This window comes from Diabrotica virgifera, chromosome 1, assembly GCF_917563875.1.
Source record: "Diabrotica virgifera virgifera chromosome 1, PGI_DIABVI_V3a".
NCBI lineage: Eukaryota > Metazoa > Arthropoda > Insecta > Coleoptera > Chrysomelidae > Diabrotica > Diabrotica virgifera.
The window spans coordinates 300,230,204-300,255,386 of record NC_065443.1 but is presented as its reverse complement, the minus strand read 5'-3'; the positions used below and the strand labels follow the sequence as shown (position 1 = coordinate 300,255,386).

The 25,183-nt window shown below is 32.4% G+C and overlaps 2 protein-coding genes across 3 annotated transcripts in view; one reads left to right on the top strand and one right to left on the bottom strand.

Moving 5' to 3' along the window:
- The window catches only part of LOC126885690 (zinc finger protein 664-like), a 33,634-nt gene extending 20,676 nt beyond the window's left edge, over positions 1-12,958 (bottom strand). The window contains exons 1-3 of one of the 2 annotated variants that reach the window (XM_050652408.1): positions 12,493-12,950; positions 9,049-9,177; positions 74-2,073 (exon numbers count right to left, since the gene is read on the bottom strand). In XM_050652408.1, the coding sequence (XP_050508365.1) occupies positions 1,106-2,073; positions 9,049-9,177; positions 12,493-12,628 (1,233 nt within the window). In that variant the 5' untranslated portion in view covers positions 12,629-12,950 and the 3' untranslated portion in view covers positions 74-1,105. Of the gene's footprint in view, positions 1-73; positions 2,074-9,048; positions 9,178-12,492 lie in introns of those variants that run through there. The other variant, XM_050652401.1, reaches the window with a different exon arrangement.
- Positions 12,959-13,077: 119 nt separating this feature from the next.
- On the top strand, positions 13,078-22,702 carry LOC126885667 (zinc finger protein 501-like). Its single transcript, XM_050652363.1, has 2 exons — positions 13,078-13,392; positions 17,665-22,702. Exons 1-2 carry the CDS (start codon positions 13,173-13,175, stop codon positions 18,768-18,770), a joined length of 1,326 nt encoding a protein of 441 aa, XP_050508320.1. The 5' UTR covers positions 13,078-13,172; the 3' UTR covers positions 18,771-22,702.
- The last annotated feature ends 2,481 nt before the right edge of the window (positions 22,703-25,183 follow it).

Genomic DNA, 25,183 nt, shown 5'->3' with positions numbered 1-25,183 from the left:
ATATTTTCCTAAATAAATGAGTTTTTAAATTACTCATTTTTACTCAATTCTATATGTTTTAGATTTAAGTTAGCTTGGTTATAAAAAAAATTATAAAGATTCTTAATACCTACAGCCGAAAACTTCGTATTTTGGACTTCTAAATATCTGTTTCTAAATATCCAGGCAACGAAATGGGTTAGCAAGAATTTTTTTACAAAAATAAAAAGTTCCTACTTTATGATCTGTCAATTTGTCTAGAGGTTTAAAATACTTGGTGTCCATAACATAGTAATAAAGTAGGTTTATTACAGACCCTATAAACTAGACATCATTTAAATTAGTAGCAAATTGTACATAAAAAGTTTTTGGTTTAATTGTAAAATATTTTATTAAGCGCTACTATTAAGGGGGTAGGCCCAAAATCTGAGGCAAATGCTATTTAAATGCATTAATTTTTTCGAATCCTGAGAAAACTAATAAACATTTTTAAACAATTTGAACGCGGAATGAAAGATTACATTATTACTGAGGGCCGAAAGTCCGTTAGAATAAACAAAAAGTTTGAATGAAATAAACATTAAATAAACAATAAATGTTTATTAAAATAAACATTTCACTACTCTGTGGTTGATTTATTTCTTTACAAGATGACAAGAAATCAGACACCATTGTTATATCTACAGTAGGTAGGTTAAACGAATCAGCTTTTTTAAAACCTTTTATTTTATGTATTTATTTGTACCACCCAAAATATCTCCTTAGAAACAGTCCTACATTACTTTAAACTAACAAATTCACGATAAAACTCTACGTTAGCCCTGATAAATCAAGAAGAGAACAAAATACAAAATAAAATGACCTGAACTAACGTCAAACAGGTACCTAAAGAATAACACTGGTTTGTTTAATTTTCTTTATAATTTAGACAATTATTCCTAGGGTGTTTCTTAATCGTTTTACATGTTTAAACTATTAAATTTTTTGTGAACATCCCTATTGCTCCAATGCGCACGGCTACTCGCATTTTTGCAGGAGAACTGAGCGTAGATACGTTTGGGGAGACGTTACAACAAATTTCACACTTGTAAGGCATTTCCACAGTGTGCAATCTCAAAATGTTTTTTCAAATTACTTCTCTGGTCAAATCGCTTAAAACAAATTTCACACTTGTAAGGTTTTCTCCATTGTGAATTTTTGTATGTTCATCCAAAGTACGTTTATGACTGAACTGCTTAAAACAGATTTCACACTTGTAAGGTTTTTGTTTAGTGTGCACTTTCAAATGTGTTCTCAAATGACCTCTTTGACTAAACCGCTGAAAACAAATTTCACACGCATAAGGCTTTTCTCCAGTATGCACTCTCAAATGTAATTTCAAACTGTTTGTTTGACTAAACTGTTTAGAACAAAATTCACACTTGTAAGGCATTTCACCAGTGTGCAATCTCAAATGTGCAGTCAAATGACCTTTGTGAGAAAACTGCTTAAAGCAAATTTCACACTGATGAGGCTTTTCTCCAGTGTGAACTTTAGTATGTTCATCCAAGAAACTTTTATGAGTGAACTGCTTAAAACAAATTTCACACTTGTAAGGTTTTTCTCCAGTGTGAAACATCAAATGCCTTCTCAAGTTATTTTTTTGGCTAAACTGCTTAGAACAAATTTCGCATTGGTAGGGTTTCTCTCCAGTGTGCACTCTCAAATGATTTTTCAAATGACATGATCCAGTAAACTGCTTCAAACAAATGTCACATGCGTAAGGTTGTTCTCCAGTGTGAACTTTCGAATGTTCATCCAAATAACTTTTATGAGTGAACTGCTTTAAACAAACTTCACACTTGTGAGGCTTTTCTCCAGTGTGCACTTTTAAATGACGTTTTAAATCGTGTCCTCGAGTGAACTGCTTAAGACAAATTTTACACTTGTAAGGCTTTCCTGCAGTGTGTATTTTCATATGTCGTTTCAAAGAACATGTTTGGTTAAACTGTTTAAAACAAATTTTACATGTTGTTTCTTCAATGTTTGCACTTATTTGTTCTGTGGTGCATGCAAGTTCAGTTTTCATGATTTCCATTCCATTCTGAGAAGTACCTAAAATGAAAATAAAAACTATTCAATTTTTTGTATGCGGAAACTACAGGACAAAACAAAGAGTAATACAATTTCGTGAGAATGAATGATATAATAATTAAAAAGGGATATACAGTCCCTCTAATTTACTTACCGTTGCACGTCATTACCTACGCCAGAGATCTAAGTTGACATAGTTGCCAAAGTATAAAAAAATCCTGAATCCATTTTAAATCAAATAGATCACATAATTACTGTAAACGTGGATTATACAACAAAACAAATTATTATTCAATGTAAATAAATAAAAAACTTTAGAAATAGAAAACAAGAATTAAGTTATAATCTTACATAAAACGGGATAATACCCGAAGGTTGGCTGTATACCATCTAGTCAAATAAAATTTAACTTGAAGTAAAACACACCTTGGTGTAATTGGTATATTTTAATAAAAATTTTAAAAATCCAAAAGGATTACGTTCAGAACGTTTTCGGACTTATCAGTCCATCATCAGTGAACTCCCTGTCATTGCTAAATAGTCACAATGCCAAACACTGGTTAAGTTGTATGTTCCAACTACATAGTAAAAATTGTAAAAGAATTTGGCCTAAATTGGATGCCAATGGATTACTTCCAGCAACATAATGCTCTACTGTATTACATTAAAAGATTTTTTATGTGATTAGGTCTTCATTGAACCACGTTTAGTCTATCAATAATTACAGACTAAACGTGGTTCAATGAAGACCTAATAACATAAATAATCTTTTAATGTAATACAGTAGAGCATCATGTTGCTGAAAGTAATCCATTGGCATCCAATTTAGGCCAAATTCTTTTACAATTTTTACTATGTAGTTGGAACATACAACTTAACCAGCGTTTGGCATTGTGGCTATTTAGCAAGGACAGGGAGTTCACTGATGATGGACTGATAAGTCCGAAAACGATCTGAACGTAATCCTTTTGGATTTTTAAAAGTTTTTTAAATTTTTATTAAAATATACCAACTACACCAAGGAGTGTTTTACTTCAAGATAAATTTTATTATAATCTTACGTTGAAGTAAATAATAAAAACAGTAAATATAATAAAACAAATACTTATAGTAAAGAATATAAACAAATATGAAGTGTCATCACCGCAACTGTCAAATAAATGTTACCAATTTATTCTAAAATGTCACCTTCGTTCGATTACAGTTACAGTGTGTTCCGAGCAAATGTGCTTCATAAAAACGGTTTATAATCCATTTATACAAATTAAATGAAACATATTATTACAAGTGTATTTCTTTAGGTTAACATTAATAGAAATCTTCAAATATTATTTCTACGCATATATATAAAATTTGTCTAGTGACTGTAATTCCAGTATACTAAGCAAAATCATTCTAAAAAAGAACACACCTACCGCCTAAATATTTCGTGTTGGTATCATGTGACATCACAGGCTATGATGCGGATGACGTGCAACGGTAAGTAAATTAGATGAAGTATAAGTGACAGAATAGAAGCTTTTGAGATCTGGGCCCATAGAAGAATTTTAAAAATAAGTTGAATCAATAAGGTTATGAACAACGATGTTTTAAAAATAATGAACAAGCAAAAGGAGATATACTTAGTCCACAGTACATCGTCCTTTTTCAAAAATGATTACAAAAGTCTTAAAAATGGTTTTAATTGCTTCGTTTGAGCGAGTCTACCTCTGTCTGAAAAATTTCAGAGTGCTGGTTGGACTCGTTTCTGCACGCCCCACGATTAGGATTTGTGATTGCAAAACAATCATTTTTAATTTTAATCAAAATATTATGCGTTAGAATAAAATAAATTATTATCGTCGGACAAAAAAAAGGGCGCGATCGTTGATTCCGACACCCGCAAGATGTCATTCTAGCGCAGTACAGTATTGATAATTAATTACTGAAGATTGTCTATCACTTGTCAGACAAATTTACAGCCTTGTTTCTTTAGTCAGACAACATAAATATGTTAATTATGGCAGGTTATGTTTTGCGATTACAAAAGTCATAATTTTAATTTTTTTGCGTTCAAATAATACATATTAGCTTTGATCGCGCAGTGCATCCTGGGTATACCCAGAGGGAGAACGCCTGCGCATTACAAAATTGGGCGTTCGCGGAGTCCAAATCTTTCCCTCTGAACACCCTCCGGATTTTTAATTCGGTGTTCGCGCAGTACAGAAAAAAGATCCTGAACGTGTCCGGGATACGCTCTCGACGTTCGAGGATTTTGTTTCGGATTTTAAGTTCGCACAGGCGCCCAAATATTTGGGAAGAATTTCTTGACATTCTGTTCTTACTCCTTCCAATTCTTAACCTAAAATATTGTTTTGTTAAACAACTTGTAGATGTAGATTCTGGTTTTTAAAGTTTTGAAATTATGTAAAGTGCTGTATCATTTAAATATTCTTCAAACAAATTTTTATATTTTTTACATTAAAGCTTTTTCAGTTGTTTTTGTCAATGTTTTCCATTTCGTATGTTTATAAATAAGTAGGTACCTTTTCTAGTATTATTTTGATTCGATATTCGATAATTATCTTTTACGGTAGTATTTATTACAATAAATTGTACTCTGTTTTTACTTAATTTCTTCTATCTAAATGAGCTTATAAGTACCTACATATTCTTGTGGTTTATTTTTCAGTTTAATTTATGAGTTAAATTAGTCTCTTATTGAATTAGTGCAGTCACTGGGGGTGGATATGAGCTATTACCTCCGATTTCGTTGAACCTCCATAGATTTGCATGAAAATTGGTGAGTGGTTAGAGGATATCTCAAGGAACAAAGGTGACATGGTGCCAACTTGCGCTTTTACCCTGGAGGTGGATGTCACTCCTTCTCGGGGGTGAAACTTATTTTATTAAAAATAACCCATAATTTGATAGAGGGACAAATTCTAAGGAAAATTTGTTACTTATATAAAGTTATTAAAATAAATCAAAACTTTTTGAGTTATTGAAGATCAAAGATTTTAATTTTTCTTGAGAAAAATGCATGTTTTTAACCGATTTTTCATCAATAACTCAAAAACTATAAGTTTTTGCAAAAAAGTTAATATTACCAAAATTGAAGCTAATAAAAAATGAAATAAATCCTTTACTAGAAAAACATTTTAGTGTTAACCAAAAGTGAGTTATAGATAATTGAATATATATTTTGTTCGGCGAGTAAAAAAATCTAGGTACTCAAGCTGAAATAACGGGAAAATGATGCATTTTATAATATAAACTTATTTAACATTTGTCAAAGTACTTAAAAATATCTATTAAATGAGCCCCCGAACATGTTGATAGCATTAAAATTTATGCACCAAAACTTTTTTAAAATTTATTTTTTTTTTTAATTTTTCCAAAAAATGTTGTTTTTTTTTAATAACTCCGTTCATTTTAAGGATATCAGGTTTATCTAAAAACCGTTTGGAAACTAATTCCATGGACTATTTAACCACGTTAAATTTAATCTTTTAGACCCCTCACTTTTTTAAAAATAAAAGGTTAAATGGCCCCGGTTGCATGGTTTTCACAGCAAAATTTAAGATTTAAACGTTTCTATCTCGGTTATTTATTACCCTATGGAAATAGTAAAACAGGTAAAATATTTGACACAGAATAAACTAAAATTTGGGTATTTATCATTTTTTACGTATATTGAGTATTTTTGGAGTTGTTATCAAAAGAATATGAAAATTACAATAAATTTAAAAATTATGATTTTTTTAAATTAAATTTTTTTTTCGAAAATATGCATTCTAAACCGGTCAAAATTATTGAAATCATTACTTACGCTAATATAAAGAAGTTATTATAAGGATTATTATAAATTTTGATTTTTGTGGAAATGGCGTATGTTTTATTTTTCACTTTTTCCTAAAAAATTCGAAAGGGTTCTTTTATTTTCATCATAACTTGCTTAATTTTGATGCTGTTAACTTGTTCTGAAGCTCATTTAATAGGTATTTCGAAATACGTTGACAAATTATTAGCAGGTATATTTTATACATTGCATCGTTTTCCCGTTATTTAAGCTTGAATACTTAGATTTGAGTACTCGTCGAAAAAAATACACATTCAATTGCCAATAACTCACTGTGAACTAACATTAGTTCAGTTCTTTAAGTAAGGAATGCATTCAGTTTTTTATTATCATTAATTTCAGTAATAATAACTATTTTATAAAAGCTTATAGTTTTTGAGTTATACGTGAAAAACCGATTTAAAACATGCATTTTTTTACGAAAAAATAAAATATTTGGTCTTTAATAACTCAAAAAGTGTTGATTTATATTAATAACTTGATTAAACAAATTTTGCTTATAATTTGTCCCTCTATCGATTTATGGTATTATTTTTAATAAAATAATTTTCACCCCCGAGAAGGGGTGGCATCCACCCCCAGGGTAAAAGCGCAAGTTGGCATTATGTCACCTTTGTTCCTTGAGGTATCCTCTAATTACTCACCAATTTTCATGAAAATCGATGGAGGTTCAACGAAATCGGAGGTGAAAACCTTCAGTGACTCCACTAAATATAATGAAACATAAAGAACACTTCAAACTTATTCTGAAACTATTTCTTATGTCTTGTTATATTTCATTATTTTTGTATTTCAACACAATGCCACAACCCATCAAATTCAATACATACATATCAAAATTGGAAATGATTGCTTTACTAAATTATTCCTTCCTTCAGATAATGTTCAACCCCCAGGAAGTTAAAGGTAATTTTTATATCTAAATATCAACAATCTTTTACTCTCTACAAAACTGTGGATTGCCGGATTTCGGCGTGGAAATAACCACATTATATTGTCGAAATAATAAAGAAAGACGCTAATCAAATTTCTAACTTCAAAGAAAGGCATTGAATTATTGAATAGAAAGTTAATACTTTTCCTGTTGCTTTTATTCTCTTTCTCTTTGTTGACATACAAATTTGTTGCATTTGCATTTTTTTTGACATTTATTTCGAAATAAGAAAGAGTCAACAAAAGGCTTCCTTCTCTAACCTTAATGTATGCAACCCGTCATTACATTACGAATCCGAAAATTGTTCGCGGAGCGAACATGTCCAGGATAAGCTTACGTTGACATATACTATTACTGAGCATGTCCAGGATAAGTTTACGTTGACGCCTGCGCATTGGAAACTAATCCCGAACTTACTCTGAATACGTTCGATTTGTACTGCGCGAACACTACTATTTATTAAAAAAATAATTGTCTGACAAAAAAATGATGCAAAATTATAAAAAACGAATTTTTTTTTAAACAGTGGTAGTCTACTTTAACACTACTGTACTGCCTACTTATTGTAAGAAGAATACAAAAACAATTTTATTTTTAACCGAAATTCTTGTTATCCGAAACGGATATCCCCCCAATTATTTCGGTTAACGGAGGTTTTACTTTAGTTCCTTTGTAACAATATTAGCATATTAGAAATATGTAGTAAATAGATCTGATCCTTATTTCAATAATATATTCTTTAATTTGGGATACCCAACAAATCTGACCTGATTGTACAAAAGGGGGTGATTATTTTGAATTGCCTGCATTAACCCGGGAGCAGTCGTGCCGTTAGAAAAAATCTAACATTTTACCCTTTTTGGTGATAACTCAATGAAAAATTTTGCAACATAATTTTCCACTCGTAAGTGCCTCGAGGAGGAGTGTAGTAATGCGTAGGTTTATTTTTTTTATTTTTTTTTTCTTCTTCTTCTTCTTCTTCTGCTTTTTGTGGAATTTATGGCTTTGGTGAGAACCAATTAGCATTAATAATTGTTAGAAATAACATTTCTAACATAACAAGTAAATAAAAATACTGTAAAATAAAAATTTGTTGTAAATTCGAATTTATATTCGTATTGCTAGATAAAATCTAACGCACGACTGCTGGCATAAAAGAAGTGAGTGCGACTGTTCCCGGGTTAAATCTATAAAATCACCTAAAAAGCTCTTCACATCATAAAAAAAGTTTTCAAAAGCAGGCCAATTTTATTACAGTAAGTTTTCTACAAAACAATATTTTTAAAATATGGTAAAATTAAATAAAAATAAATGTGCAGTTTATTATATAATAAGTAAGCACTATCATGTCTCTCCCAGAACCTACCATGGAGCAAATATGAAAATTTCTGATTAATATGTTTTTTTAATGAGACTTTACCACAAACTAAGTTGTAGGAAAAATTTATCTCATATAATTAAAGTGAAATGTATAAAAGTAAGTTCTCCCTACATGCAATTGTTTCAACGGATCTTTGCCCAAACGTAATAATTGATTTGTAAACAAGTTAAATCAAAACATTGTGTGAAACATATGTCAGCATGTCATGTACTGTCAATGTAATGGCTATTATCTCATAAGATGTATAAAATTATTTTATTGTACTTTTTTTCGCAATTGAGGAGAATGATGGACTTAACATTAAACAGCTTGAACACTCTACCGACTATTACTAATATAAAAATAAATATATTTAAAAGAAAACAAAAAGTTAAACAGTGATTTCGAAAATAAACAAATAAGTTTTCTGTTCATCATAACTATAGCCAGACTCATGTAGTATAATGACAATTTGTAGGTTAAAAAATAATACTTGTCTCATTAGCTTAAAAATAAATAATTACACTCAGTAATCAAATAAGACAGCAATCAGTCGTTCTAATAATTATGTTTGAAAATAAAAATTACAATGAAATGTACAAAGAATAAAAGTTGAAATAACATGAAAAACCACTTTTAAATACAACAAATGTCAAAATTCTTTGTAAATAATGTGCCATATCCGTAGGCCATATCGCTTATTCTTGTTTAACTTATTGTGGTTTCTATGGAAAAACGGTTTAATTTTGCGATACTAGTTTCTGTAAGTAAAAAAAAGACCTGTATACAAAATAACTCTTGAATAATTTCATGCATTGCAAAGATCTGTTGGAACAACTGTATTTTTATCACTTCTCTCACCTGAGTTATCTTCATCTGTTTTGTTAATCAAGTTTTCAAGATCTGAGGAAGTAAATAGCTGACTCTCTATATTAAATTCTTGACAACCCTCTGGAAACTCTTCCTTAATTTCGGCTTTCAGTCCCATTTCTAATAAATACAAAATATATGTATAAGCTAACAATAAAACACTGAAAACGTTTGTTTTCTATACTTCCACAAAATTTATTATATCTAAGTGACTACAGCTGTTTCGGCGGAGTGCCTTTCTCAAGTAATATAGTTTACAATGTGTTTGCCTTTTTAATCTTCAACTGAAGAGGTTGAGGAGTGGGGAGCTGTTTGTCTCGAGTTGGTCATTCAGAATTATATCTGTATTTTTCAGTTTATTAATTTCCATAGATTCTAAAAAAGATAGCTTAAGGCCTTTATTTATCTTAAGGCCTATCTTTTTTAGAATCTATGGAAATTAATAAACTGAAAAATACAGATATAATTCTGAATGACCAACTCGAGACAAACAGCTCCCCACTCCTCAACCTCTTCAGTTGAAGATTAAAAAGGCAAACACATTGTAAACTATATTACTTGAGAAAGGCACTCCGCCGAAACAGCTGTAGTCACTTAGATATAATAAAATACCTATCAAGATTACGCTGTATGGCAGCATCAACTGCAGGTCCCTTCTCTTGCAAGCAGGAGAAAACAAAGGGACCTTTTGCTATTATTCAAGATCTTAAATGGTATATGCAGTTGTTCTCAACTACTTAATAAGATCGCACTGTTTGTACCACCTCGCACCACTAGACAAGTGCGAACATTTTATGTACCATTCCACAGGTTTAATTATTCACTTTTTTCATTCGTACCCAGAGTCTTGAATTTAGCAAACTCCCTTTGCAATTTACAACTGTTCGACAACTCCATCAGTCGTTTTAAAAGAAATTTAGATGGGATCAATATTTGAGTGAAGCGTCTGTAATTTGTTAACTTGGTTTTGTAATTTGTTAACTTGGTTTTATGATATTATTTCATAGTACATATTTACTTCTAATATTATATTTATATTTCTGTATGTCTGTTTTTTATATTATATTATGTTATTGTTTTTTTCTGTACACTATGTATTTTTGTAGAATTGGGCTTGCCCGTAAAATAAATAAATAAATAAATAAATAAAATTTTGTGGAAGTATAGAAAACAAACGTTTTCAGTGTTTTATTGTTAGATAAAATGAACTTCCATCAAGTAACGGTCGAATCCATCAATATGTATAAGCATTGTTTATATAGGGAGATAGTTGGTCAGCCCAATAGGAAAATTTGTTTGATTCAAATTGAGACAGTCACCAGATGTCCCCACAATTTCTGTCAGATTCGCAACGTCAAAATGCATAGACACCAAGTTGGAGACGATCCTATTCATAACACCCCAACTTGCATACGTATTAAGAAAAATAAATATATATGGAAGAATATATTTAGAAATTGAATTAATGGTGTCATGCTACTATAGATTACATATATAATAGCATGACATCATTAATTCAATTTCTAAATATATTCTTCCATATATATTTATTTTTCTTAATACGTATGCGAGTTGGGGTGTTATGAATAGGATCATATCCAACTTGGTGTCTATGCATTTTGATGTTGCGACCGTGACAGAAATTGTGGGGACATCTGGTGACTGTCTCAATTTGAATCAAACAAATTTTCCTATTGGGTTGACCAACTATCCCTATATAAACAATGGTATAAGTATATCAGGTAAGAGAACAACCGGGATTCAGAAAGGATTTTAGCACTAGTGACCACCTGCTAACAGTAAAAATACCTACTTGAAAAGTTGAATGAATATCAAATCCCGTTATACATGGCATTCATAGACTTCCAAAAGGCATTTGACAGCATTGAACATTGGGCCATCCAAAACTCACTATAGAACGACAGAATTGATTATAGGTGCACGGACTTAATAACAAACATATACACAAACGAGAGTACCACAATAAAATTGACAGATGGACACTCTACAGAGCCAATAAAACTGGAAAGAGGACTCAGGCAAGGAGACACAATATCGCCAAAATTGTTCAATCAGGCTATGGAAGACATATTTAAAAAAGTAGAATGGGAAACATATGGATTAAAAATAAATGGACAGCTCTTGAACCACGTGAGATATGCAGGCGATATAGTCCTGATAACCGATAAGTAGGAGGAGTTACAGAAGATGTTTGAGGAACTAATAGAAAAGTGACAGGTAGATCTAGAGATGAACTATAGTAAAACCAAGACTATGACAAACCAAGAAGACAAATTAGAAATAGTAGTAAAACAGAATAAATTAGGGCAGGTGACAGAATACATATACCTAGGACAGATAATAAAGCTGAACAGAGACAATCACACAGAAGAAATAAAAAGAACGAGATTATCATGGGCATCATTTGGTAAACTATCATATTATTACTTATTCTAAAAAATTAAAAGTACCCTCAATAAATGACAACGAAAGTATTCAACCAGTACATTATCAGTTATCACTAGGGGTACGAAATTTTCGTTTTTACAAAATAGATGCGAATTTCGGCGAAATTTTGAACATAAATGCGAAATATGGAGTTTTTGTTTATTTCCGCAAAATACCTGCAGGTGCTCAACTCACCCCTAAATAAGTAGGTAGTTACGAAGGTATGGAAAGATTTTATGGAAAGTTTTCTATTGTAATTTTTGAAAGGATTGTTTATTGTTGTAACACGTGTTGAAACAGAAGGATCTTTCATCATATAATATTGTAGTGACAGATCGAAGAACAGCTCTTAGAGTCGAATGTCGAAATTACAATGATGTTAGCTTTTAATTAATGTTTTTTGTTGTTTTACTCGTAGTTAAAAATAAATGCGAAATTTTGTAATTATAAAAAAAGTAAATGCGAAATTCATGTTTTTTATTTGTGAAAATTCCGTACCCCTAATTTTCACATAGGTATGGCTCACAAACATGGACTTTCACAAAGGAGAACATCATTGGCCACACTCTGCGGCAAAAAGATGAAAGATGGAATAGCAAATTCTACACTGGCGACCATGGGAACAGAAAATAAAAAGAGGAAGATCACAGATGATATGGATGGACGACCTTAAGAGAATGGCAGGAGAGGAATGGATGCAGATCGCCCAGAATAGAGACCAATGGAAATTAACACATTACATGCAGGTGTCTGATACTAAGACGTACATTCATGACTGACAAAAAAAATACCTATTTAAAATGTGTATAATCAATGGCATACACGTGCGCCGTCCGCACATTAGTGAAGGTATCATGTGGCTCACATGTATGCCATCCGCACGGATCGTGTTAACAGGCAAGGCCTATGGATTTAAGGCTGATTAAATAGATAGATATAAGTATACCTACCACATTATTTAACACTTATTTTTACTACTTGTCTTACCCGAATTATTTTCTAGTTTTACTTCATTTTTCCAGTTTTCCAGATCTTTGGATGTGGTTGGCTGGCCCTCTGCATCTTTTTGGCTATATTCAACAAAGTGTTCCTCAATTTCAACTTTAAATTCCATAGCTAACATATAAGCTGAATGAATTATAATGAAAATTTATAAAATACTTTCATTCCTCCATTCCCTGATTCTACTAGGATGCTACGAGGAGCATAGACTAGATGAAGGTAGAAATCTAAATTTGCTAAAAAATTTTTACAGTTAGGTACTGTTACAGTGGTCATGCAAGTTAGTCAGAACAAGTATGGTGGAGACATTCAGACATTTGGTTGAATTTATCTTATTATGATTTAAGATAGAAAATTTGGTAATGGCAAAAGGATTAAAGGATCAATATTTATTTTATTTTTATATGACATGGACATTGCTTTTATGTCATGTTTTGGTCATGTCATATGTCAGTCATGGCAAAGGATGTTGATTTTGATTGGTTGAGCGTCCACGAAATTGACAGGAGCTGTAACTGCGGGGGCGGGGGCGCCACAAACAAGTACCTTATGACACATTTATGACATGTCTTGTCAACACGTTTCAGGGTTTCATAACAAAATCATATGATTTTATTTCGTTTTGTAAACAATTATTGTTAAAATTTTAAAATTAATAATAATCGATGATGGAAGTAAAACAAGAAGTTGGTCAGATAACTTCTGAAACAGAACTATATAATGAGGATGTTAATGTTGCTCTGGATGGCTTTAAAATAGAGATTAAAGAGGAACCATTGGAGGAAAGTACAGATGATACATTTGGTTATTTGGATGTAAAGGAACATCCTATAAAAACTGAAATAAAACAAGATGAAGATGTTGCTTTACTGTTGCAGGAAGAAGGTAAGTGTATTATTATTTATTACGGGTATAATTTTGTTACAATAATTATTATTCAATTGTTAACAGCAGCTTGCGTATTCTCGTCAATATTTGCCAAACTGTCCTAAAACATCCCTTCTGTGTCCAAGGCATTGTCTTCTTGTAAATTGAGATCATACAGCGATCTCCTGATGCTCTCATTCCACGACCTTCACGGTCTACCCCACTTTCTTCTTCCTGGTGGTCCCCATTGAAGTGGTCTCCACTGATTTGTTTAAGCCAAGGTTCTTCAGGCATTCTTAAAATGTGTCTTTAAAAATGATCTTTTTCCTATATGATAGGTACATTTCTATGAGAATCTGCAAAAGGTGGTTGTCAATAATCATGTCTTTCAAGGCTTTCCACAGCTTTGTTCTAGGAACCGTGTCATATGCGTTTTCTAAGTCAACAAAAGCTAAGTGTAATTCTTTTCCTACGGATACAAATTTTTCTGCCAGTTGTTGCAAAACAAAAAGGTTTTCTGTACAAGATCTGTCTGGTGTGAATCCACTCTGATCTTCTCCTATTATTTCATGGCCTATGTTCTGTCTAATTTTATTGTTTAAATTTTTGCTAAAGTGCAAAATGTAGTTACAGCAATATCTGAATTTTTGAATCTTTGAATCTGTATTTGGTTACAGCAGCAATTCATAATCTGTGTAATTCTGTTCATCAGGCAGGGGCCTCCTGCCTTCAGAAGTTCTGGGATGATTTCTGGACCAGGTGATCGGCCATTTTTCATTCTGAATTAACACTGTCCTTGTTTACTCGTCTGATATATCGATGCTTCTATCTATTTCTTTGTTACTTGATTAGGGGTTCATGCTTGTGTATTCTGGTCTATTTTCGGTAAGCAATTTTTCATAGTGGTTACTCCATTCTGGTATAGGGATCTGTGCGTAGAAGCTTTTAATCTTCTGACAGTTCTCTATGCTTCTGCTTCTGTGGATTGAGTACCTCCTATTAGGTTTTCTATTTGATTGCATTTTTGTTGCCAAGTAAGATTTTTTCTATTTTAATCCTTCTTCGTAACTCCCTATTTTTGTTTGATATTATTTATTTATTTACGGGCAAGCCCTATTCAGATATAAATGTTACAGTGTTCTAAATTATCATAATATAACATAACAAAGTGGTTTGAGAAAAAATAATTCTATGAGTAGTACAGCTACAAAAAAGAAAAAAAGAATAAGATTACATATAGGTCAGTACAATTACAAACAAAAGATAACACATAAATTAATTCAGAAATGTTCCAAGGTATGACGGTTTTGAGTTATGTAATACATACAGGTCATGTAACAACAATCACAATACAAAAGCTCTGGCCGAATGTATTAAAAAGTTAGGGAAGAAATATGATTTTTAAAGCAGGAAACTGATATATTAAAAATTTCGAGGTTATTTAATGAGTTAGCTAATCAAAGAGTTCTAGGAATAAATGTGTTCTAAGAATAATTGAATCTATGAAAAGAAACATAAAATAGTCGAACGACTGGGGACAAATAGAGATATTTTGGAGAGAAGCTCGGGGCAGTTACACAGCCTGTTGATAATTTTGAATAGAATTATTAAGTCTCTCTGCGTACCTCAAGAGGAGGTAAGTTCAGTATGCGCTCTAATGCAGAATAGTCGTAGTTACATGCATCTGAGTGGCAGTATATCTCAGAAAATTGTGTTGGACAGCCTCAAGTTTCAGTTTATGAGTAAAGTAATAGGGGGGCCAATTTGTGGAACAGTAATCAAAATGAGATCTAACCAGGGAGAAATAAAGGGATTTAATAGCTGCGATGTTAGTAAAGTCTCTGGTGGTTCTCTTTATAAAGCCAAGCATCTTCTTCATAGACATCTGTAATGTACTGGAAATGTGTGATTTATAGCTAAGGGCTGAGTCAAGGATCACACCTAGATCCTTAGTTTTAGAGGCAGAAATTATTTATTAATATTTATACTATATTCGAAGATGATTGGATGATGAGTTCGATGAAAACGAAGAATATGGCATTTGGATGCATTCAAACACATACCATTTTGCATACTCCAGTTAGATAGGCGATCAATATCACCTTGTAGACTAAGGGCCGGGTGTTCGAAAGCTAATCAACAATGATCATTATCAAATATTTAATTACTGTCACCAACTGTAAATGTCAACTTGGTTTGGGTTCCTGAAAACATAATATGAAATTACTTAATCAGTTATGTTAATAATTGTTATGTTAATTGATTAACTAATCTCATAATTTTAATCAATTATGTTTTCAGCAACCCAATAAAAATTGACATTGACAGTTTTGGTGACAGTAATTAAATATTTGATAGTGATCATTGTTAATTAGCGTTCGAACAACCGGCCCTAAGTGCATCAGCCTCACATATGATTATTTTAAAACATTTTAAATCATCTGCGAATAACAAAGTTTCACTTACTTGGAAACAGGGTATTAGATCATTGATAAATACACTGCGGTGCAAAAAAATCGATCTACTAAAAATTTGGTCATTTTTGATGTTTCGAATTTCCTAAACCTGTTGTCCGATTTAAGTGATTTTTTACCACGTTATAGCCTTATTCATTGACAATATCTCTGTAATAATATTGTTGCTAGACAGTCAAACTATCATTGTATACCGGGAGTACGAATCAAACTGTGTTTTTTTCTCAAAGTTCACATCACCCTGTGGACTATTCTGGCATTTATAAAATACTGAAATTAAAACCCAACTATAGCCTCAGGTTTTCTTAACATTTTGTCTTTCGATTCATTCGCTTATGTTGGATAATAAAAAAGTTAGGTACTTTAACAACTGGCCATGTTCGTCATCAATACAGGGTGTTTCTAAAATATTTGCACAAAACTTTAAGGGGTTATTGTTCATGAGAAAATAATGACAATTTGCTTTATAATCATATGTCCGCAAACGCTTCGTTTCCGAGATACGGGATGTTCAATTTTTTTTACAAACTGGTGATTTACTTAATGCTTTAAAACCAGTTGAGATGTGCAAATCAAATTTGGTGGGTTTTAAGACGTAGTTATTGCACATTTTTTGACATACAATGGTGAATATAAAATTCTTAATTGTATGTCAAAAAATGTGCAATAACTACGTTTTAAAACCCACCGAATTTGATCTGCATATCTCAACTGGTTTTAAAGCAATAAATAAATCGTCAGTTTGTAAAAAAGAAATTAAACAATCCGTATCTCGGAAACGAAGCGTTTGCGGACATATGATTATAAAACAAATTGTCATTATTTTCTCATGTCAAATTACCCCTAAAGTTTGTCGCACTTATTTAGAAACACCCTGTACTGATGACGAACATGGCCAGTTGTTAAAGTACCTAACTTTTTTATTATTCAACATAAGCGAATGAATCAAAATAAAAAATGTTAAGAAAACCTGAGGCTATAGTTGGGTTTTAATTTCAGTATTTTATAAATGCTAAAATAGTCCACAGGCTGATGCGAACTTTGAGAAAAAACACAGTTTGATTTGTACACCCGGTATACAATGACAGTTTAACTGTCTAGCAACAATATTATTACATCTATATTGTCAATGGATAAGGCTATAACGTGGTAAAAAATCACTTAAATCGGACAACAGGTTTAGGAAATTCAAAACATCAAAAATTACCAAATTTTTAGTGGATCGATTTTTTTGCACCTCAGTGTATATTAAACAACAGAGGTCCCAAGTGTGATCCTTGTGGTACACCTGAGGTAACAGAGATGGTATGAGAATAGTAATGATTAACCCTGACAATTTGCGATCTTTGCTTAAGATAGCTCTTGAGCCACTTCAATATAACGCCATCAACTCCGTATAAATAAAGTTTATGAATCAAGAGCTCATGAATAACTTTGTCGAAAGCTTTGGAAAAGTCAGTATACACATTTAGCATACATATTCTTCTCTGTGTTGAGCTGATTTAGTGGCAAGCCATCTATTGTAGAGTATTTGTTTACCCACAGCCGACATATTGAATTATTTTGTGACAGGTTATTGCAATGCCCAATCAGACCAAATATGTAACGTTCATCTGCACATAGAGCTAAAAAATTTTGATGAATTCGCGCACATTTACATTTACTCTCAATCACGTCTAAAGAAGTATAACTTCAAAAAATAAAATGTATTTTGTGTTTTTCACTACACTGCATAGGTTTGCCACTCTTCATTCACACATTATTATTTTGTTATTTTTTTCTATAATATTGATTTAATAGATTACTATTGTTTTAGGTTTATTATGTGTAGACATACAAACTGATGCCCGAAACATTTTGAAAGATCATGTTAAAAGCAACACAAAATTGAACCAATATCTAGCTGTCCCTAGTAAAGTGAGTACTGAAGAAACGCTTTGTGAAAGCGAAATTGGCACCAAAAAGTTAAAACAACACATGGCAATTCTTGGGAAGGAGAAACCGTTTATATGCGACATATGCAACAAAAAGTTTCCGTTTAATTCCTCTTTTAAAATGCATATGAGAGTGCATAGCCCTGTAAAACCTTTTGTATGCGAAGTTTGCACCAAACAGTTCGCACAAAGTGTTCAATTTGAAAGACATATGAGAGTGCACACTGGTGAAAAACCATTCGTATGTGAAATATGTAGCAAACAGTTTTCAGGAAGTTACAATTTAAAGTTACATATAATAACTCACACTCAAGACAAACCATTTGCCTGTAAAGTGTGCTCCAAACAGTTTTCATATAGTTGGAGTTTAAAAAAACATATGAGACGACACAGTGGAGAATGTCCCTACAAGTGTGACGTTTGTCCTAAACAATTTACTCGACAATATAACCTAAAATCACATATGAGAGGGCACACTGGAGAAAATATTTTTTCTTGCGGGATGTGCACAAAAAAATTTTCAAACAAGCGGCATTTAACGAGACATGCGGTGGTGCATACTGGCAAAAAACCTTCCATATGTATCGTATGTTCTAAAGGGTTTTCGAACAATTCTTATTTAAAAGAACATATGAGGACCCACACTGGAGAATGTCCTTATAAGTGTGAAGTTTGCCATAAACAATTTACTCAAAAATATAATTTAAAGTCACATATGAGAGTGCACACTGAAGAAAATATCTTTTCTTGCGGTACGTGCACAAAAAAATTTTCAAACAAGCTGCACTTAACGAGACATACAGTGGTGCATACTGGTAAGAAACCTTCCATATGTATCGTATGTTCCAAAGGGTTTTCAAACGATTCTTATTTAAAACAACATTTGAGAACCCACACTGGAGAAAAACCTTTGACATGTGATATTTGCACCAAAAGGTTTGCAATGAAGTTTCAATTAAAAGCACATATCAAAACGCATACTGGATAAAAACCTTCCACTTCATATACACTTCTTCTTCTTCTACGGCACTTCGGCCCAAATTGAGCCTTGATCTCTTTTATTTTTTGCCTTCACCCTTGTTTGTCTGTGGCTGCTCTTCTCCATACACGGACTCCTAAAGGGCTTGTGCGTCGCTATTTACTGTGTCTTCCCAGCATCCCAGCACTTTCTTGGCTTTCCAACCGGTCTCTTTTCCTGCATTCTAACGCTTAGTGCTCTTTTTGGTAGCCTATCTTAGCACATGTCCGGTCCATTACAATTTTTGTATTCTAATGAAGTCTGACAGGGGTGTTTCCTTATAAAGTTGATAAAGACGGAGACGGACAAAACACGACGTCACGTCGACCACTACACTCCCTCCGGGGGATCAGTATTGAAGAGAGAGTTCAGATAGTCTTACGCTAGCCGTTGCCTTTTGGTAGATATATTTGATCATGTAAAGGCCCCGTCTCACCATCAAATAATTGACAGTTATTTGATCAAACTTGACAGTCAAACTTGACTAGTGACACAAACTATACATACTAACTGTCACTTTGTGTCACTAACTGTCAAGTTTGATCAAATAACTGTCAATTATTTGATGGTGAGACGGGGCCTTTAGTGTAGCGATGGTCTATTCGGCATTCTGTCAATGCTTTTAACATTTTCTGCTGGCTTATGGTATCAAATGCTTTCTCGTAGTCTACGAATATCAGTGCCAATGGTTTGTTGTATTCCGCAGACTTCTCTATCAGGTTTTTTATTACCAGTAGATGGTCGTTAGTGCTATATCCAGATCTAAATCCAGCTTGTTCTCTAGGCTGATAGAAGTCTAACTTAGCCTCCAGTCTTTTTTTTTGATAATTTTTGTGAAAAGTTTATATACATGTGATAGCAAACTGATAGGATGGTAGTTTTTGAGATCTGTATGTCACCTTTCTTGTGTAATAAAACAATGACTGCATTGTTCCATTAAGAAGGGGGTTTTCCTTGGTAAATGCATTCGGTGAAAAGTTTGACCAAAGCCTGAATAATTTTATTTCCACCTTGTTTTGATTGCCTCGATCACTATTCCGTCATCGCCAGGGGATTTATTATTTTTCATTTCTGAAAGTGCCGTTTTAACTTCATATGGTGTTACTTCTGGCATTAATTCTGATCCCTGGTTTGTTATTTTGGACAGGGACTGATCTTGCCTTTCGTTGGTGCTCTCATACATTTCGCGATAAAACGATTGGACAACCTTGAGGATTTCGGTTCTATCCGTAGCAATGTTGCATCTTAGTATTCGCTCTGAGCGTTAACAAAGTGTCAAAGCAAAATCGACCGACCTGCTCATGGTGGCGGTTTTTTGAAATTTTATAAGGACGCTTTGTGTATGTTTAAATGAGACATTTAAAAAAATGTCGTGTCACGCTAGTGATATTATGTATTAATATAAACAGAAAATAAAAACGCACTATAAATTCTTCACTTTCCAATATTTATTATCAGTTTGATTTTGTATGCATAACCTCACTATCGCAATTTATGTCAATAAATATTTATTAACGAAAAAGAAAATATTTTGTTTCACTATAAATTACAGTATAAATTAATAACTAATGAATTCTAACAATTGTATTCGGTTATTATCACTACAAAATAAAATATTCAAGTTTAACAAAATAATCCCATAAGACTCAATGTTAAAACGTCCTTACAAAATCTTGACAGCGTATCACGTGACTGTACGTAGAGGGGAGACGCACGGAGCCAATAGTATAGTTGATCCAAAAGATGGCATAACCCAGACATCCAAAGTGAAAGTTATCCTTCAACACCAAATTGTTCTATATGGTCCACACAATGTCCAGAAAAAAGTCACACCATTTTGAGCGTCGGGTTTGGGGGGGAGAGGGGGGAGAAATCGGTAAATTCGTAGTTTTTTAAGTTTTTCGCCAATATTTCTAAAACTATGCGGTTCAGCATGAACAACCTTTTACACAAAATTGTTCTACATTAAATTTGAAATAAAAAAGGCCCTATGCATAATCTTTCTAAAATGAATGGTTGCAAAGTTACGGATGTAGTATAATATAACTGGTCCAAAAAAAGGCCTAACCCAAACATCCAAAGTAAAAGTTTTCCTCCAACACCAAAATGTTCTACATGGTCCACATATTGTTCAATAAAAAGTTACACCATTTTGAGCGTCCGGTTTGGGAGGCAGATGGGAGAGAAACCGGTAAATTAGTAGTTTTTTTTACGTTTTTCGTCAATATTTTTAAACTATGCTTTAGCGTAAACAATGTTGTATACAAAAATGTTCTACATGAAATTTAAAACAAAAAATGTTCTATACATAATTGTTATAAAATCAACGGTTCCAGAGTTACGGAGGGTGAAATTCGAGGTTTTCGATACTTTTTATATTTTTTGGGCAATATTTATGATATAACTATACCAAAAACCCAGACATCCAAAGTGAAAGTTATCCTCCAACACCAAATTGTTCTATATGATCCACATAATGTTCAGAAAAAAGTCACACCATTTCGAGCGTCGGGTTTGGGGGGGGGGAGAGGGGGGAGAAATCGGTATATATAAAACGTATCGAAAACCTCCAATTTTCACCCTCCGTAACTCTGGAACCGTTGATTTTGTAACAATTATGTATACAACCTTTTTTGTTTTAAATTGTATGTAGAATATTTTGCTATAGAACATTCCTTGCGCTAAAGCATAGTTTTAGAAATATTGACGAAAAACCTAAAAAAAACTACTAATTTACCGATTTCTCCCCAATCTCCCCCCCCCCCAAACCGGACGCTCAAAATAGTGTAACTTTTTACTGAACAATATGTGAACCATATAGAACAATTTGGTGTTGAAGGAAAACTTTTACTTTGGATGTATGGGTTAGGCCTTTTTTTGGACCAATTATACTATACTACCTCCGTAACTTTGGAACCGTTCATTTTAGAAGGGTTATGCATAAGGCCTTTTTTATTTCAAATTTAATGTAGAACAATTTTGTGTAGAGGGTTGTTCATGCTAAACCGCTTAGTTTTAGAAATATTGACGAAAAACGTAAAAAACTACGAATTTGCAGATTTCTCCCCCCTCTCCCCCCCCCCCCCAAACCCGACGCTCAAAATGGTGTGACTTTTTTCTGAACATTATGTGGACCATATAGAACAATTTGGTGTTGGAGGATAACTTTCACTTTGGATGTCTGGGTTTGGGTCTAACTGTACCATACTATCTTTGTTTCTCGCCTCAAAACGCCTTCTTCGTATTTCGTCTCAAAACTTTTAAACTTTTGTTTTCTTGAATTATTTGAGTTATTTCTCTTGCGTTGTTTTCTCTTATGTCGTTTTGGATTGATCGGTGGATATCTTTATTTAATTTCTTCAGTGTAATTGGAGTCATATTTTTCCGTCAGCTGTCTCCTCTTTCTTATTAACTCTTTGGTATTTCGGCTTAATTTTTCTTTATGGGTCACGACAGTCGGGCATCATTCCCTTCATGTTTCTTCTAGTGCCTTCGTTATGAATTTATTTGCGTGGGGTAGTCCTGTGATGCCTCAGGTTAAACCCAGGAATATTTTAAACATCACATATTTTTAACAACATAATGTAACACATTTTAAAACTTTATAAAAGTTTTGATGCGAAATACGAAGAAGGCGTTTTATGGCGAGAAACACTGATGATGGAATTAGTATTCCGAAAACGTCCTGTTCTGTGATGTAACACTTTTTAGTGATTTTTGTAAATAGGTATACCTTTTACAAAGGAATTTAACTATTTTTCAGTTATATTTTATGTTTGTTATATATCTTATTATATTTATGTTTAATTTATTATGTAGATGTAGATTATTAAAAGAGTATATCTTATTGAAGTTTTTTAATATTGTCGTTGAAATTGTTTACCGTTGATCTAGATTATTATTTTTCATTTGCAATATTTTGGAAATTGTAATAATCAATTTGTGAATTATGAAAAAATAAACAATATTACATTTAAAATGGTGGAGATTTTATTGCATAGTTTTTAGGGCTGTTATCAGCAGTAAGATTGGTGAAGTTACAGTATCATATCGTTTCTTGTAATATACATCACATACTGGTTCGGCGTCCACAATTACATTTCATAAGATTCTATCTTGGAATCTTGGGTCATATACTTTTTCTCATGAGGATCTTTCAGTGCGTCACAGTTTTTCGATTTCTTTTTAACGCATTAAATTGTATGACAGAAAAAAAACGCACGTCGGTGATTACATTTCGTCGGTGACATTTATAACATTTATTCTAGTTGTCAATAGATGGCGCTATAATCGAAAAAAAATTATTTACTAATTATATAATATATCTACGAATATAATCTGTACAATTTATAAGACTATACAAATCAAAGAAAATACAATTTTATAAATGCAATAAACAAAATTGATTTGTTTTTATGCCAAATTGCAAACAAAATGTGTCAACTGTCAGATTTAACTAAAATGTCATGAAAAGGCCGCGTCTCACCATCAAATAATTTGATCAAACAGTTTGAGCAAACTCCGGAAGTACGTCAAAGTGACGTCACAATTGCAGTTTTTTTGAAATTCTAAAAATCTGTGCTCTCACTATCAGTCTAGTTTGATCAAATTTTTTGTATTGAGTTGTCTAACTTGTTTGTACTTTATTTAAAATTAAAATTTTTCATTATTATCCACAATGAACACTCAGGATGTGACGTCACTAACTGTCACTTTCAGTTTGTTCAAACCAGTTTGATCAAATTATTTGATGGTGGGACGCGGCCTTTAGAATAAATGTCATAAATGTGGATTATCACGGACTTACCTTTTTTTCTATCATTTGTGACGCACTGAAAAATGCTCATGAAAAGAAGCATACCACAGAATAACTACTCAACCTCCTTTACTGATCTTAGAGCTTCTTCCATTCCTACTATTTTATTTTTAATCAACACCTATATTATAAGGCTGTATGACACTATGCATTTTCTTGCATCATTTCTAATATCGTTTCTGATATCGTTTCTTGTATACATTTTCTTGTATCATTTCTTGTACGTGCATTTGTGCCCTGTATGACACTATGCAAGTTCTTGTATCGAAAATTGTATGAAATTCGGCACGTGATTGGTCGAAATTTTGTTTGTCACCCTGTCACGTTCTGGTAGTACTGCATCTACAGACACAGCTGATTTTAAATATTTTATAAAATTTATAAATTTTTATATAATTAACATTTTAATGTTAACCAGAATTTTACGTTGACTGAGGTTGATTATTTTTGTTTTTATTTTGTTTTGATATTTGTGCTAAAATATTTGCATTAGAATTATCTTCAGTTTGATCCAAATTAGGAACTATTGTATTTTCGTCTATTAAAAAATTATGCACCATGAAACCTAAATTTATAGTTTGAACTTTACTAGGAGCTAAATATATGGTTATTAGTAGAACAGTAGTCCATACAAAACGGTATATTAAGTATCAATAAAAGATTTATAAATAATTGTACAAAAACACAAATAAATTCATCAATACATTATCCCATTTTCATTTAAGCCGCCATTATGAGTAAGTAATTATGACATTTTAGATGTTTTACCAGCAGGTTTTACGTTTTTGCTCTTTGCGCAGAAATTGGCGCAGTTCTTGTACAAGAATCGTGTCTGACTCAAATTCTTGTATCGTTTCTTGTATCTGTGTATGACACTATGCATTTTTTTGACATATCAGAAACGATATTAGAAATGATACAAGAAAATGTATAGTGTCATACAGCCTTTAGGGTTGGATCTACCACGAACCCAGTCAATTATTGAAAATTCTGATTCTTTATCTAGTTTTATATCTTAAAAAAGGTGTCACACTATATATTTCCGAAAAACTGAACAAATCAACCCCCTGGTTGAAACCACCCTGAAGCCAGTCATGGAAATTCGGAATCTATATTTAGTTTTAGTATAAAATGATGTGCCGCACTATATTTTTTAAGCAATTGAGCAAATTCCTTTACCTCAAGCAATTTCCTCCTAACCCTGTAGGAGGAAATCCACCCCAAACTCAGTCAAAATTTAAAATTCGGGATATATACCTACTTGAAATCAGCGTAAAACCAGTCAAACAATAAACAATTCGGGATCTGTAGAAAGTTAAAATAAGCGTATAGATATGTACAGGGTGTTTCATTAATAATTGGAAATATTTTAACTGTAGAATTACCATCAAAGGTCGATATGAAAAGTATTTGGTGTTTTTTCTAGTGACTTTCTTGGGTGTGAATCTGTCTTTTTAGTTTACTACTCTTGGTTTAAAAACAAACCATAGTTAAGGGAAAAAGCTCGCTTGAAGGTTTTTAAATTGGCAACACTGAGTAGGATTAAAATGGTTTTAGGTTAGGAGTT

Excerpts from the sequence above, each read along its gene's own strand:
- LOC126885667 (XM_050652363.1), top strand. The coding sequence starts at position 13,173 with ATGATGGAAGTAAAACAAGAAGTTGGTCAGATAACTTCTGAAACAGAA. Across the intron at positions 13,393-17,664 it reads TTTACTGTTGCAGGAAGAAG|GTTTATTATGTGTAGACATA; the intron begins GTAAGTGTATTA and ends CTATTGTTTTAG.